We start from the raw sequence: 16,234 nt of genomic DNA on the forward strand, positions 1-16,234 counted from the left end.
CAAAAGGAATTGGGGCCAGCCAGGCAACGATGTGAAAGGTGACGTTCGCTCCATTGGAAAGTGGAGCTCCCTGGGCTGACGCCCTCCCCGCCACAGATTTGGCATTGCTGGTTACTGCCCTCCGCTGTTATTTATTGACACTCCTAAAACATCAGTGTAACCCTCTCAGTCATCAGTTCAAGAAACGTCAATGGCTCCCCTTTACTTCTAGAAAAAAAAAATAGACTTCTCCGTGTATTAGCGGAAGTCCTTTACAATCTGTCTCCAACTTCTTTTCAGTCTTCCTTCACAGTCCGCCCATCCTGTACAGCCAAACTGACTTAACTTGATAATCCCTGCAGATGACACTCCTCCCACCTCCTTGTCTTTGCACAGTCTGTCCTCTGTGCCTGGATCACAGTCTCTCCTTGACTCTACCTAACAGGACCCCCCAGCTTCCTTCAAAGCACAGCTCAGATATATCTCCTACAGGAAGCCTTTCCTGATTCTCCCAGTAATCGATGCTCTTCCCTGGAATCAGAAAGACTCCTCTTCTTGAGTTCAAATCTGTCCTAAGATACTTACTAGCTGTGTGATCCTGGGCAAATCACTTTACCCTGTTTGCCTCAGTTTCCTCATCTGTAAAATGAGCTGGAGAAGGAAATAGCAAACCATTCTAGTATCTCTGCCAAGAAAACCCCAAATGGGGTCACGAAGAGTCGGACCCGATTGAAACAATTGAACAACAAATAACTAGGGAAATACGGCTGTACCCCTAGAAGACATAACAAGTGCATTTTAATGGCCAGTGCCTCAACCCAAAGGAATGATCACAGGTATGGTTTCACGTATCTTAATATGGTAGAAGATGCTGACTTGCTACATGTGGTCTATAGTTGCTTTCAGCCCTGACATTCTGTATTCCCACACCCCTCCTACATCCTGATATTCAAAGACCAGAGCATCATAGGAATATAGATTTAGATCCAAAGGGGCCTTCGTGTTCCTCAAGTCCACCCCTTCCCCCTTCATTTTATAGCTGAGGCAACTGAAAAAAATGTGAAATATAGTGACTTGCCCAAGGTCACACAGCTATGGACTCTCTCAGGTGGGATTTGAACCTCAGTCTTCCCAACTCCAAGGGCAGTGCTCTAGTCTTAATAAGAGGCAATCAGGGCTTGCAGTGCCCCTTAAATCTTTGTGGACACATGCTCCAGGGAGAAGGGCCATTGCCACGGTGAGAGATTCAGGGCCAGCTTTCGCCTCGAAGACCATAGAGGAATTCAGTCCACTCCCCAGGTGGTGACAAGGCTGTGCAGCCAGGTATTAGGAGCCACACGCACACCCCTGACTCTGGGGGTGCCCTCAATAGGTGTCGTCACACTCATCATCAGAGACCTGGCAGGTGCCCATGTCCTGTGTCTGGCTTGGCTGCTACCCTGTTGTGCTCCCTGCATTTCGACCTCTGGCTCTACATGCACTTGGTGGTGTAGGGGTTGGGGGGTGAGCTTATACGGGAATTCCATGGGCCAGTAACTGGAATTTTTCTGGGGTAAAGCTTAAGGGTCCTCTTCGAACCAATGGAATGCCCTTCCTACTCCTCCCTAGCAAAGCTGGGGGCTGACCTCCCCAGCCTCCTGTTGTGGTCCACAGGTCAGAACACGTTCTGATCCAGTGAACACAGTCCCCTGTCTTCCTCCCTTGTGCCAGGGGGAGGCTGGTTTCCATCTTCCCCACAAGCAGAGGCCTGCTCAGAGGTTTCCTCTGTGAGGGAGGTGGGGGGGGGCAGGGAGGCAAGCAACAGGGAGAAGGTGAGCCAGGGGCCAGCACTCCATGAGGACATTAACCAACCCATGTCAGATCTTCCACCAGATGCTGCTTCTCGAGCCCCCAGCAGCTGTGGAATTCATGAACCTGCTTGCGGCTGGGCCAGGGGTACAGGCACCGCCAGGGCTCACATTTTCCTCTCTGGGCTGGAAAAAGCCGGCAGTGGGCAGTGGCCCCAGTGGAGCTCAACAGCAGCTGCTAGGGAATGGGGGCGGGGAGGAAGGGGGAGTCCTGCCAGCAGCTCCCCCATCCTGAGCTCTCCTTGCCCAGCTTAACTCTCTCCCCACAGCGCCCCTCCTTCCTTGCTTGTCTTCTCTCCCACCCATCACTGGGACGCTCTCACCCTCCTCTCTTTGGCTCTTAACTAAAAATCTGTTGTGGATTGTTGGGTTTTTTTTTTTGACTGGGTTTTTTTTTTTTGGCCTATTAGAGAGAAAAGTGTTGCAAATTGCACCAAGGGGCATGAAATATTTACGAAATAAGAGCTTTTAGCAGAGGGGCCTGTAAGTAGTCCTCCCAGTTGGGCATCTGTTAGTTACAGGCAGAGACAACCTGGGGGAGCTAATCAGATTTCAGGGTGATCATGCCACTTGGAGAGGGGGCTGGGAAAAGAGAGAATTGTTCCTAGGGAGGACAGAGCTAAATCACCCAGCTTTAACCAGCTGCAGTCCCTGATCCTGCCCGTGGGCAATGCCAGCTCTCCCTGCACAGCTGGAGGTAAGGAGGAGGCTGGCAGGCTCTGAGTAGGGTGACTAAAGCCCGATAGCTGCCCCAGCTTTAAGTGGGGTGGGAGGAATCTGCCATTCTCCTTACCCAGATGTTACCAGCATCATAGCCCTCTAACCAGAGATAAGGCTGTTCACCCCCTCTCCACATACTTGGCAACTTTCAGGCCATCCCTCCGTCCTCGCCGCCTTTCCAAATTCCACCTCAAGTCCCATTTCCGAAAGGCAGCTGTGGTGGGATGGGGAGAGCATGAGACACCTGGGTTCCAATTTCAGCTCTGATCCTTACAAGCTAGGCAAGGACAGGTGAGTTGCTGAGGGTGCTGATACTTGCCCAGGGCTATCATAAGTCTTGAGGTGGTATAATCCACATGAGTTATTAGCACCGTGGATTTGGACCTGGAAGGCACCTCCAAGGCCATGGAATCCAGCTCTCTTAATTTAGAGGTTAGGAAACAGAGGAACCGATAGGGGCAGGATTCAAAGCCAGCTTCTCCGACTCCAGATCTAGCCCCCTCTTTGCTGCCCCCCTTTTCCATCCAGAGTCAACATGCTTCCTTACGACATCCACTCACTACTCCCACTTCTGCTCTCGAGGGCCGAGCTGAATAAAAAGACTTGTCTAGTGACAGCCTTCTGAATACTGGAAGACCTCTAGGCCACCCGGGTCAGCCTTTTCTTCATGTTATTATATGGCCGCGGATGCTTCACCCAATCCACAAGGGGCCTTATCTCAATTTATGGTCACCCACAACCGGATGCTCTCCCAGATTAACAATATCCTCTAAAATGGGCCACTCAGACCCAGACCCAAGACTCCAGATGTGGTCTGACCACTGACTCCCCCAGCTATCTCTGGTTCTCTTCCTCCCTTAAACTCACAGAAATCCTTGTTTGTATGCCTCAGTACTTGAAGAGGTCAGTGATTTCCTTAGTGGGGTGTGGGGTAGGGGGGAAGGAAGAAAGGAAGGAAGCCTTTATCAAGAGAGTACTTTGTGCCAGACACTTTTACCAATATTTGATCCTCATAACGACCCTGGGAGGGAGGTGCTATTATAATCCTGGTTTTGCGGTTAAGGTAACTCAGGCAGACAGAAGTTAAGTTGACACAGTAAGTGTCTGAGGCTGGATTTGAACTCAGATCTTCCTGACTCCAAGTTCAGTGCTCTATCCACTGCACCCAATCCACACGACCACCCAGCCACGCTTTTTTTCGCTGGACCATGTCTTTTGGTGAATCCTCCCCTAGATAATCCTCCAACTTGCTCAGTCCTTCTGGTTCTTTATCTGTCTCATGCACACCCCACTGGGGCTGCCCAGCTGTTTTCCTTCGTCTCAACACATTCTTCTCTTCCATCAGTCACACACCTCCCTGACAAAATGTTCTCATTCATTCCATGCAACTGAACAGGAGACCACTGGCTTCATCCATGAGCATCATGGATGATGAGTTTGGGCCAGGAACCTCATTGGGCATCTACCATGGATTGCCTGGTGGCTTTTCCCCAGCTGGAGGGCAGGAACCAGGTTCTAAATTTCCCTGGAACACCCTGAAGACCCAGAAAGGAGGTAACGGGAGCCATCGCTTACCTACCCCCATTGGCTAGGGAGCCAGTGTGCTTAGGACAGTCTTGGCCAGCAGCTTCGGCACAAAACTTCTGTCCTGGGCTTCACTTGCAGGCCATGCCCCCTTCTTGAAGGGTACTCCCTTCACTCCTCAGGTTCATCCCAGGCATCACCTCCTCTGAGAAGCCTTCCTTGTTTCTCTCAGCTAAAATATGCTCTCCCTCCTCAATTTCTCCTGGACCCCCAAGATGATTATTTCATGGGGGAAAAATGGTCAGGAATAACCTACTGCCTTTTCTTTTGTCCCTATGAGCAGAGTTCATAGAGTCTGTGGTTTATTGGTACTACTGAGCTTCTGAACCAGAGGAGGGGATGAGCCCTGAACACTTGGGGTTGAGGAATGCCAAACATGACCCCCTCGTTGACTCCCAACCAGCTGCTTCCCAACCAAACCAAATGGAGACTCAACTTTTTTCTTACCTCTGATGCTGTGTTTGGTGGGCCCCAGGAACCAGGGCAGGAGCAGCAGGAAAAGTAGATAAATGAATGACAGACCATTGACCCGGAACAGGCAGGCTGAGGAAGGAAAGAAACAAAGCAGATTAGGTCTGGGCACCAAGGAGGAGCAGGCCAGGAGCCTGACTAGGCCCTGATGGGCCTCCTTCCCCTCCACGAGGAGGTGGGGTGCAGCAAGGCAAGAAAAGCTTAAAAAAAAACTATCTGCAAACAGAAACACATTCTCCCTTCATTGTCTTTGCTTTTTAAAAACTGTTTGAATTCGTGTTTCTAAAACTACCCTGAATAAGTGATGGTGAACTTGGACAGTCTGCCTTGGGATGGGTCACCGTGTTGTCCTTCAGCCTGTCAAAGGTCCAACTCTTATTCTATAATATTCATGGAAAAACTATTAAACATTGTTTTATTATTTGATAACATACATATAAAATTTGGACAAGGCCAATGGGGGAATTTATTTTGCTTGACTAGATGTGTTTCTATTGGTGGAGTTTTTCTCAAAGGAGGAAGGTGGGAGAGAGGTGGGGGAGAGAGGTGAGAGAGAGAATGCAAACCTGAAAATAAAATATTTATTGAATTTAATAATTTGATTCAACATTAACTGCCTATGCTGCTCAAGGTATTGTATGCCCAGTGTTGGGAACAGAAAAGTAAATGAGGAACCAATCTCTTCCCTGAAGCAATTTATATTGTACTGGGGGTGAGGAAAGAGTGCATTCTTAGAAAGAAAGCCTTATATGACTTTTAGCTCTTGATTTGAATTAAATTTTTTAAGTCACATTAATAATTACAGCTAGCATTTATATATAACATTAAGGTTTATAACATGCTTTACAAATATTATCTCATTTTATCCTCATAGCAACCCTGAAAGGAGTTAGGGGCTATTATGATCCCTACTTTACATTTGAGGAAACTGAGGCAGACAGCGATTAAGTGGCAAAGTCACATAGCTAGGAAGCCTAAGGTTGGATTTGAACTCAGGTCTTCCCGACTCCAAATCTAGCATTCTATCCACTGTGCCACCTAGCTGCCTAATCAATATGATAATAGCTAATGTTTAGTTTAAAATTCACAGGGCACTTTACAAATATTTCATCTTTTGGTCCTCACAACAACCCTGTGTGGGAGGTGCTATTATCATCCCCATTTTACAGATGGGGAAACAGAGAATGTTTGAAGTTAAGTGACTTGCCCAGAGTCACACAGTTAGTAATTACCTAAGGCAGGTTTCAAGCCCAGGGATCCACAGTGCCAAGGCCAACACTTTATCCACTAAGCCAGGAAGCGGTGATGTATTCTACTGAGGTCACAGTATCCATCTATTCATAGAATCACGTGGTTTTTATGGTTTTTCTTGGACATAATTTATTATATTGAAAGTTTTACAAATATGGAAACATTTCTGGTATCAATTCTGCTAGTAACTTTAATGAACGTTTTTTTATAGAGACAAAACAAAGCTTTCTTATTTTTTCCATTGGTGTCATAGATTAAGAGTTGGAACTCGGAAAGACTTAAAAGTTCTGATCAACAAAATGACCCACCACAACTCCAGAGGACTCATGATGAAGCATGTCGCCTACCTGGTGATAGAGGGACAGCATCAGAAGGTAGACTGAGGCGCAGGCACAGGCACAAGCGCACACACACACACAATTTGGACATGACCAATGGGGGATTTTTTTTTGCTTGACTTTACATATTTGTAATGTTTTTGTTTTTCCTGATTTCTCAATGGGGAGGGGAGGAGGGGGAAGAGACAGAACAAAGACCTAAAAAAAAACAAAATAGAACAGAATTTTTAAAAAAATGAATAAAAGTTGGATGTAACATCATACATCTTCTAGACCAGAGGTGTCAAACACACAGCACACAACACTCCCTTCTCCAACCAGATTCAAATGTATTTGGGAAACATTTAACAAAATAAACATACAATGGAACATAGATAATGTTAATATGTAGTTTTCTAAGTCAGTATAATCCTTATTTATAGTTAAGGGGCCCATTTCTATTTGAGTTTGATGCCACTGGTTCATAGAACAAAGATGGAAGTCAGACACCTTCTATATTGACTTGTAGGCCAGTAGCCCAGCAAGCCAATTATCCCTTGAATACTTCACCTCCTACTCCCAGGCCAAGAAAGACACCTTGGCATTTCTGTGTCTATCTTCACCAACAGACTGCACCCAGCCCAGTCCCATGGTAATAGAGGGGCTCACCAGGAGCGAGTCAAAAGAAGGCAATGAATTCAATGTGGTTGAGGTCACTTCCTCTTCCTTTGATGTTTCTCCCTCTCCCCACCCCCAAATTCAGAGCGTGAACAGCTGAGGCTTGTGGGTCACTCTCCCCAACCAGAAGTTTAGGAAATCTGGAGGCGTCGGGAAGAGGTGAAATTGGGGGAAGAATTCACTTTCCTCTCTAACACCTTCCCCAAAGCCTTCTGGTAGGAGGCCACAAAAAAAGCCCGGGGCACTGAAGTAACACAAAGTGATAGCTGTCATTTACATTTTACTGGAGGAGTGGTTCTGGATGAAAATGCTGGGAGGAAGATAAGATAAGCATTATTATCCGCATTTTACTGGGGAAACCTTGGCCCAGAGATTAAGTCTGGGGAGGGAAACCTTAGGGCCTCCAGGCCACAAGTGGCCCTCCAGGTTCTCAAGGGCGGCCCTTTGAGTGAATCCAACCATCATAGAACAAATCCTAAGGTTCTCCACCTGTGGATTAAGTGATTGACCCAAGGTCAGGCAGGCAGCTGGTTTAACAGGTGGGTAGCGTGGGCTGTTGGAGTAGAGGTGGTTGGATCTGGGAAGGGATGAGCTTTGGACTTCTCCTTGAGAAGTAAGTCTTCACACTTAGATGTGTATCCAGGAGATGGCAGTGTATGGGGTATCAACGGGTATTTATTTATTAAGCACTGACTTGTGCCAGGCGCCAGGGTAAGTGCAGAAGAAACAAAGAAAGGCAAAAAACAAACAAAAAACCACCCAAGCCCAAAGCCAGGGTTCTCAAAGATTCCCACTCCGATACAAACAGAGATCTGATACGTAGGTACAAGATCTGTAAAGAGGAGATAAAGGTAATCTGAAAGGGAAAGGCATTAGCAGCTAACGCTAATTAGCATGGGTTGGATTTGACGGCCTTTGGGGGTCTATTCCTCTCTAAAATTTAAGGATTCTTTTTCAATTCTCCAGGGCCTTCGGAGGCCTGCCGTCCAAGTCCCCTCCTTCTTTCCCAGACCCATTCCCTTAAAATCCCCGGAAGACCCTTCCCCCTCCCCCAGCCCTCTCCCTCCCAAATGTAAAGAAATGTTCAACTCTTTTTAAAAAAAATCTGATCTTCCAGAAAAATAAGATTTTCAATAATTATGCATTTTAAAAAATCAATCCAATATGACCCACGAGGGAGAGGGAAATGCATTTACAGCAAAAAGATTTCTCCAGTTCCGTTTTCTCCAGGCTGCCCAGGTCTGCCTCCCCCTCCCTCTGAACCACAGTGCCAGGGCAGCATCCATAGAATCTCTGAGAAGAGTTAACTGCCCTGGAAATACTGCTTGAGTTTAAAATGGGTCAACCCACAAGCATGCCTTCTGTGATAGTTGGGTGGATACCTGCCCACTCTAACCCAGTGGTAAAAGAAATAAAGAGGGTGAGAAGCTCAATGGCCATGGGGGCAAGGCCTTTGACATAGTGTGGGAGAAAGGTCTTGGACTAGAAGTCCACAAGCTTTTAGTTGGGTACCAGTTTTACCACTAAGGAATCAGGTGATCTTGGGCATCTAATCTGTCTAGTCTGCAATTTCTTCCTCATAGAGCAAAGATGGTCATACTGCTCTGCCTCCATCAGGTCACTGTTAGTAGGACTGTAAATAAAACTGCTTTAAAAATTATAAAGTTCTGCACACATAGCTACCATATGGGCTAGTTAATAACAGCCAGTATAGCAACTGAGGATCGTTGGGTCTTCAATTCAGTGTTCATCCCTCCAGAGAGAATTAACTGTCAAAGGCAGTACTGGACACACTCTTGACATTGCTGGGAGAGCTCAGAATCTGCCTGATCTTTTTGGAAGGCAACATGGCAATATGCAATAAGGGCTCTGAAACTCTGGGTTCCTGCTCTTCGGATCAGTGATCCCACAATTAAGACCACATACCCCAAGGACATTTATTGGTAAGAACAAAAGATCTATGTACATAAAACATATTCAGGCAGCATTATTCATAATACCAATGAACTGGAAACAACCCACACGTCCAATGATTGGGGAATAGCCTTGAAAAATTAAAATTGGAAGCGTAGCTAGGTGGATAAAGCACTAGCCTTGAAATCAGGAGGACCTGAGTTCAAGGTGTGATCCTAGGCAAGTCATTTAACCTCAATTGCCTCCAAAAAGAAAAGAAAAAAAACAAAAGTTAAAGTTGGGATATAAGTATGATGGAATATTGCTGCACTATCAGACACAACAGATAAGAAGATGAAAAAGAAAGACACGGTGATGCAGAGGGAAGGAGAGAGAACCCCAAAACAAGAAGTTATACCAAACAGAAATGTCCAGTTTCGGGTACAATAATCTTTTCAAAATTCTTGCTTGTACATTTGAACATTTGTGTTGACTGGTGGTTACTAAACTTATAACTTTTTTAAAAAGACAGTGCCATGCTTGGAGGTCTCTGGATATCAGCCTTTCCCCTACCCCTCTTCACTTTGCCCCAGCACCCAGAGTGGATATAAGCACACGACAAACCTTTACTCTACCATGAGGGACAAATTGTGTTTGGATGGCCTAGGTCAAGAAGGTGGTCCTTGGATACTTAGTTAAACCTTTTATGGGGACTACCATGGGGAAGGCCCCCACATCCTTGAACCCCTCCTTTCCCAAGTCAATCGGTTTTCTCTGCCTCATACCAGCTGTCTGAGTCTATTGGGCAGAATCTGAAATGAGTGTTTGGGGCAGGGGGAGTAAGGCAGGGCACAGGAAAGCAGGAAGCTGGGGAAGGGGGTGTTAAAGGGATAATGAAGAGGGAGGAGATTATTTAAAAGACCTGGCTGACCTATTTTCCAGAAACAACAGGGTATGAGGAGCAGCGAAGAAACCTTCCTGGGACTTCTCTGTTCCCACTGTTGGACAGCTCTAATGACATTGCTACTCCCACGAGGAGCCCCTGAGGGTGACCCAGAGAGTTCCTGAGCCTGAGGGAAATGTGGCCCACAGACAAGGGGCATAATGTCCGTTTTGCCCTGAATTCACTAGGCTGCCTGGAGCATACCAACCTGAGAAGCGAAGTTGGGGGCACCAAGACCTAACCCTTCGTTTCTTCTCTTGAATAATGATCACTACATTCTTGGCTTCTTTTCCCAGTCTTTGTTGACCTACCTCTTCATTACTGTTACCTACCATTTTTGTTTGCAGTTTGCCTTTACCACACTGTCTGCCTGTCTTCACTTACCTCTCATAACATGGTATAGTGAAGAGAGAACTCAACCAGGGCTTGAATCTAGGGTCCAACCTTTGTTAACTCTGGGAAAGTACCTTCTTGCTTGGCCTCCACCTTCTCATCTGTACAGTGGACTCGATGCTCTCTAAGGTACTTTCCAGTTCTTCTAAATCTTATGACAAACCTTCTAAAAATCACTGCTTTCATGACGTCCCCAACTTTCTTTATTCAAGAACTGTTAGCCCAATGGGACGGGCTCCCCATTACTCATCACGTTAAATCTAAAGTTCTGTCAGGCTCTGCATCACGAGGCCTCACCCCATCTATCCAACCTGTTCTCTGAAAGTTCTGTCATCGAGCAAGCCTATAAGGGTAGAGATGCCTCCAGTATTGGGTATAAAAGAAAGATCTGGAGTCAGGAAATCTCAGTGCTGCTACTTCCCCTCTATGTGACCATGGATAAATCTCTGGGCCTCAGTTTCCTCATCTGTAAAATAGGGAGACGGGAACTCTAAGGCCTATTCCAGTTCCAAACTCTGCATCGATACGTGTTGGTGCCACCATGCTGTCTCTTGCCTTTCTTTGGTCTTGCCTGGAATGTCCTTCCACCTACTCTAGGAGCCCTTTCTTTGGTGGTCTAGAGAAGACTGTGGACCCCTTCCCAGAAGAATGTTTTTTAAATGCACAAAATAAAAAGCATAGGATTACAAAGTAAAATTGTAATTTTTCTCATCCAGGTTCACAGATCCCCTGAAATCTATCCAAGAAGTCTGTGTACCCCATGTTAACCCCTTTGAGCCTTTGTTGTTTAATCATTTCAGTCATGTCCAACTCTGTGACCCCATTTATGGTTTTCTTGGCAAAGGTACTGGAGTGATTTGCCATTTCCTTCTCCAGCTCATTTTTACAGATGAGGAAACTGAGGCAAACAAGGTGAAGTGGCTTGATCAAGGACACACAGCTTCCTGACTCCAGGCTTAGCTCTCTACTCACTGTGCCACCTAGTTGCCCTATAGCAGCTTAAATCCTTGAACTACTTTCTATTTGAACCCTACCCACCTTTCCTCCCAAGCTTAGCTCAAGCTAAGTTTCCTTAGGGAAGTCTTTTTTAACCAGTGCAATCCACATGGCCTTTCCTTCTGAATTTTATGTCTGGGCATTGCTTAATAGCATCCAATTATATCTTCTTCCTCCCTTCAAATAGCTTCAAGTCTTTATGTCTGGTCTCCTCAGCCTGATCAGAAGCTGCCTGAGGGCAGCGCTGTGTTCCCCAAAGCACCTAGCCAAGTGGCAGCAGGCATTCAGTAATTAGATTCTTAGGATCTAGAACTAGAATCTTAGACATCCTGTAGTGTAATTCCTTCATTTTACAGAGGACTGAGAGGGGAAGTAAGCATCTTGGCCAAAGTCATACAGATAGTAACAAGGCAAGTGCTCTGACACACTCTAACACCACACTGCCTCTCACTTGGTCAGAATTCAACAAACCCTTCAGAGAAACACAGACCCTCAGGGTTGGACAGGCCCTCAGAGGCGCCTGGCCCAGCCCATACCTGCACAGAAATCTCCCCCACAACCTACTCAGCCAGCGTCAAGCCTTTGCATGAAAACTTCCAGTGAGTCACAACTCATTATCTCCCAGAACAACTCATTCCGTTTGGAGAGGGCGCTAATCATTGGGTAGGTTTTCCCTACACAAAAAGCTTGAATTTGTCTCCTTGCAGCTTCCGTCCATAGACTACCTGCTCAGGCCGAGCAGAATAGCTTCAAACCCAGTTGTACACGGCAGTAACGGCAGCCCCCAAGTCCCACCCCACCACCAAGTCTCCTCTCATGTAAGTTAAATACCCAGTTCCTTCAATGGGTCATATGACAGGATCTCAAAGCCCTGGGGGGGAGGGGAGGGGAGGCGGGGGAGGGGTGGGAAGGAATAAGCATTGCCCGGCACTGTGTGAAGCGCTTCACAAATACCTCATTTGATCTTCCCGACAAACCTGGGAGGTAGGGGCTGTTATTATCCCTGTTTTACAGTTGGTGAAACAGAGGCAAGTTGAGGTTAAATAACTTGCCCAGGGTCTGAGGCTGGATTTGAATTCAGGTCTCCCTAACTCTGAGCCTGGTGCTCTAACCACTGTACTACAGGCTGACCTTTATCAGTGTGTCTGCCTTCTCATGATCTCCACAACATTCTTTCTTTCTGGCCTATTCACTGAATGGGTGTTGCCTCACTCCACGTGACTACATGAAAAGGCCTGAGCCTGAAAGGGCCAGGGTCTCCCATTGCCTCCTGGGCCATCTCCAGTCACCGTGGTGAATATCAGGTCACTGGCCCCATATGGCTCTGGAGGAGAGAGTGAGGCCGGTGACCCTGCACAGCCCTCCCTCCCTCAAATCAAAGTCAACTGCAAGTCAAGTCACCATTTCCCTGATGCCATGGTCCTCTTCAAGAACAAAGGACAAACACAACAAAATTCTTTCTAAAATGTGGCACCTGGAACACAGAACCCCCATGGTAAGGTCTGGCTATGACTCAGAACAGGGGAATGAAAGCCTCTCTAGTCCCAACACCATGCTTCTCTTAACAAAGCTGAAGACTGCATTGGTTCTCTTTCATAAATGACTCAAACTGAGCTTGCTTGCAGTCCACTGAGACCCCCAGATCTTTTTCAGATGAACTGCTGTCTAGCCACACATATGTTATACTTGAGAAACTGACTTTTTGAGCCCAACTACAAGATGTTTTAGCCAACTAAAATAGCCTCCTGTTATTCTGGGTAGTTTGTTCCTGTTTCAAGCAACTGAAAACCTTATCTACAGTAGTCCACGTTTCCACCCTCCACAATTACTATGTGCTAGGCTCACTTTCTGGGAACTTTGGTCAACTAAGTTTCCCTCTGTGGGGTTCAAATACCTTATGCATGAGGCAAAGCAGGTTAAACTTGATGGTCTAAGGTCACTTTTGGCTGTAATATTTCTGAGGCTGAGTATGGCTTGGCCAGATGGGGAACCAAAGAAGGTCTGTCAAATCAGCCCCCTCCCCAGCAAGGGTCCTGAACTGACCTCAAGGCCTCAAGTCTAAGCAGCTTCATGAAGGGCTGTTTGAAATCCCCTCCCTGGTACAATGGAAAATCTTCCCAGAAATCTGCCTCTTCCCAACTTGTCCAACCTTTATCCAGCCTTACTTTGTTATCTTGTCCCCAGTGGAAGGGGAGAGGTGTGTTGTTGTTGGAGCTGGATGGGGGGTGGAGAAAGAGGGACCAGAGATTGGAAATTTGTCAGGGGGAGCTCAGGAGGAGCTGGAATCCACAATCAAAAGGACAGACATCTAGTTCCACTACCAGCCCGGTGGCTGGGCAGAGGGAAAAGAATCTGGAGGATTCTGCCCACTGCCAAGAGCCAGGAAATTGGAGATTAAGGGAGCCAGAGGGAATGGGGGCAAAGGAAAGGGTGTGGGAAGCACTTTGGAGGCTCCAGAATGGTGGGGAGGACTTTCTGTATGCCAACTTCAACTTGTAGGAGAGCAGAGGCTGCCAATGTGTCTCTGGGGCCTCCTTCTCTGGCATGAGAGAAGAGCAGTTGGCAGGTCCCACCAGGGACTCCCCCCTCCTTGCTCCCTCTAGCTGGGCTGGGACAACTGAATAACAGGACTTGTTCCCTTTGCACTAGAAAGTGGCTGTCCCAAACATCCGTCTGGTCTTCCCGGCTCCAGCTGGTACCAAGGGAGGCCCCCAGCCACTCGGTGCTTGCAGGTGGTGGCCCCAGAGATGAAGGCCTCATCCAGTCCGTAGCTGGAGGTCCAACCCAAACCATCCAGCTTTGTTAGCCCTGCCCCAGCGGGAGTCCAAGACAGAGGGGCAGAGTATACAACACTGTCAAACCTCCCACCTCCCATTTTTCTACAGTAAAATCTCATTATTACACAGTCACATCCCAGGGCAGCTTTGGAAAGCTGATAGCTCAGCAAGGAAAGCTCCCCTATTGACTACAGTTAGCCCTCCCCACCAAGGTAATGGTGAACACCGGGGGAAGCCGCCTCTACTCCCCACTGCTTTCTGATGAGAAGGGCAATTTGGAGCTGTTAAGCCACCAGAGGCCAACACCACCTCCCTTGGAACTCTCTGGGGGCTATGTGGGCAACCTGGAGTCCCAGGATCACTTAGAGCTAGAGAGAATTAAAATTCATTTTGTCCAAATCCCTCATTTTACAGATGGAAAAACTGAGACCCAGAGAATTCACAATGGGGTTTGGCCAAGAATTCAAACTCAGGTCCTTGGCCTCAAAATCCAGAAGCCTTTCCCATGCACCACCCGTGGCTATCAAAATAATCAACCAAGCGCTTACTGAATTTAAGCTACAGTGATGGGAGGGAGGGTTTTTTTTAGATCACAGAGTTAAGAGTTGGAAAAGATCTCAGTCCAACACCATTTTACAAATGAGGAATCTGGGACTCAGAGAAGGGGAATTCTTTGTCTATAGGCCTCTAGTTCATAAGTAGCAGAGGCAAATTTGACTTTAGATTTACTGATTGTGAAGCCAAGGGTTCTTTCCACTACACCTTGTAACATACAGATAGACTTGATCACATCAGCAGCGTCCAAAAACAGAATGGCTGCCTCAGGGAAGTAGTGAACTTCCTGTCATTGGAGATATCCAAGCAAAGATGAGTGGTTTGCAAGGGAGATTCACTCATTGGGAGTGGGGTTGAAGAGATGGTCTGTTTCAAATCTAAGATCACAGAAGCATAGGATTTAGGACTGGAAGGGATGTTAGAATTTACCTAGCCTACCTCCCTCATTACAGAGATGAGGATTCCACAAGCTCCATACTGTATTAAACACTGTAAGGGATCCAGAGCAGTATAAAATGTGGTCCTTGCCTTTAGGGAGCTTACAGTCTAATTAAGGGGAAAACATAATAATAATAGTGAATACGTATCTAGTGCTTTGAGGTTTCAGGTTCATAAAGTGCTTTACATACCTCACACCACATTTGACCCTCCCAGTAACCCTGGGAGGTGGGTGCTGTCATCATCCCCACCTTTTAGAGAGGAAGTGACTTGCCAAAGATGACACAGTTCTGAAGCATCCAAAGGAAGATCTGAACCCAAGACCACCTGACTCTAAGGACTCATGTTACTTCTTGAGATAGAAGGAGTGTGTTGATTTGAAGTAGGAGGACCTGGTTTTGAAACCTCGATCTGCTGCTTACCATCTACATGACCTTGGTCAAGTCTCTTAACCCCTCGCATCCCAAAGGTCCTCAGAGTCCATCAAATCCAACCGGCCCATTTTAAAGATGAGGAAGTAGGGTTCAATGAACTCTAAATCCTACAGATAAGATGGTGGCATAGGTAGAAGACTGGATAGAATGCCAGGCCTGGAGTCAGGAAGACTCGAGTTCAAATCCAGCCTCATACAGTTTCTACCTATGTGACCCTGAAAAAGTCACTTCACCCTGTTTGCCTCAGTTTCCTCATCTGTAAAATGAGCCGGAGAGGGAAATGGCAGACCACGCCAGTATGTTTGCCAAGAAAAATCCCAAATAGGGTCCCAAAGGCAGGACAGGACTGAATGACATTGCCCAGTATCTGGCCAATAAGGGGTGGAGAGTCCCTGCTGCAAGAGGTCAGAGAACACAGGAATTGCTTCCAGCTGGGTATAATCAGAGCAGGTTCTTCCAAGGAGGTGGCCTCCAAGGATGTCGAGAGGAAGAGGGGGTTTGGAGTCAGGAAGACCAAAGTTCAAATTGAGCTTCAGACGCTTACTAGCCATATGGCCCCAGGCAAGTCACTTGGCCTCTTTCTGGCTCAGTTTCTCCATCTATAAAACGGGAACAATACTGGCACCTGCCTCCCAGGATTGTTGTGACGAGGAGATGAGATTATAATTGTCAAGAGCTTAGTCTAGTGCCTGGCACATAGTGATTACATAAATATTATTATTATTATTAGAGTATAAGCATAGTGTTGTGGGAAGGACCCTGGGGCTGGAAAGCAGAAGAACTAACTGAGTTTGCCACTTACTAAGCTCTGTGACCTCGTGGGAGTCACTGGACCTCTCCAGGTCTCAGTCTCCCCATCTATAAAATGGAGCAGGGCCTTACTAGATTAACCCTAAGGTCCCTTCCTGCTCTGGCAGTCAATGATTCTGTGATAAGGGACGTTATACTCTTACAGGGC

General features: G+C 46.9%; 1 protein-coding gene across 1 annotated transcript in view; it reads right to left on the bottom strand.

The window, feature by feature from the left end:
* PIEZO1 (piezo type mechanosensitive ion channel component 1) overlaps positions 1–16,234 on the bottom strand; it is a 175,989-nt gene that overhangs the window by 96,560 nt on the left and 63,195 nt on the right. The window contains exon 2 of the mRNA XM_036750066.1: positions 4,578–4,673. Within this exon, the coding sequence (XP_036605961.1) occupies positions 4,578–4,673 (96 nt within the window). The remainder of the gene's footprint in view (positions 1–4,577; positions 4,674–16,234) is intronic.

This window comes from Trichosurus vulpecula, chromosome 3, assembly GCF_011100635.1.
Source record: "Trichosurus vulpecula isolate mTriVul1 chromosome 3, mTriVul1.pri, whole genome shotgun sequence".
NCBI lineage: Eukaryota > Metazoa > Chordata > Mammalia > Diprotodontia > Phalangeridae > Trichosurus > Trichosurus vulpecula.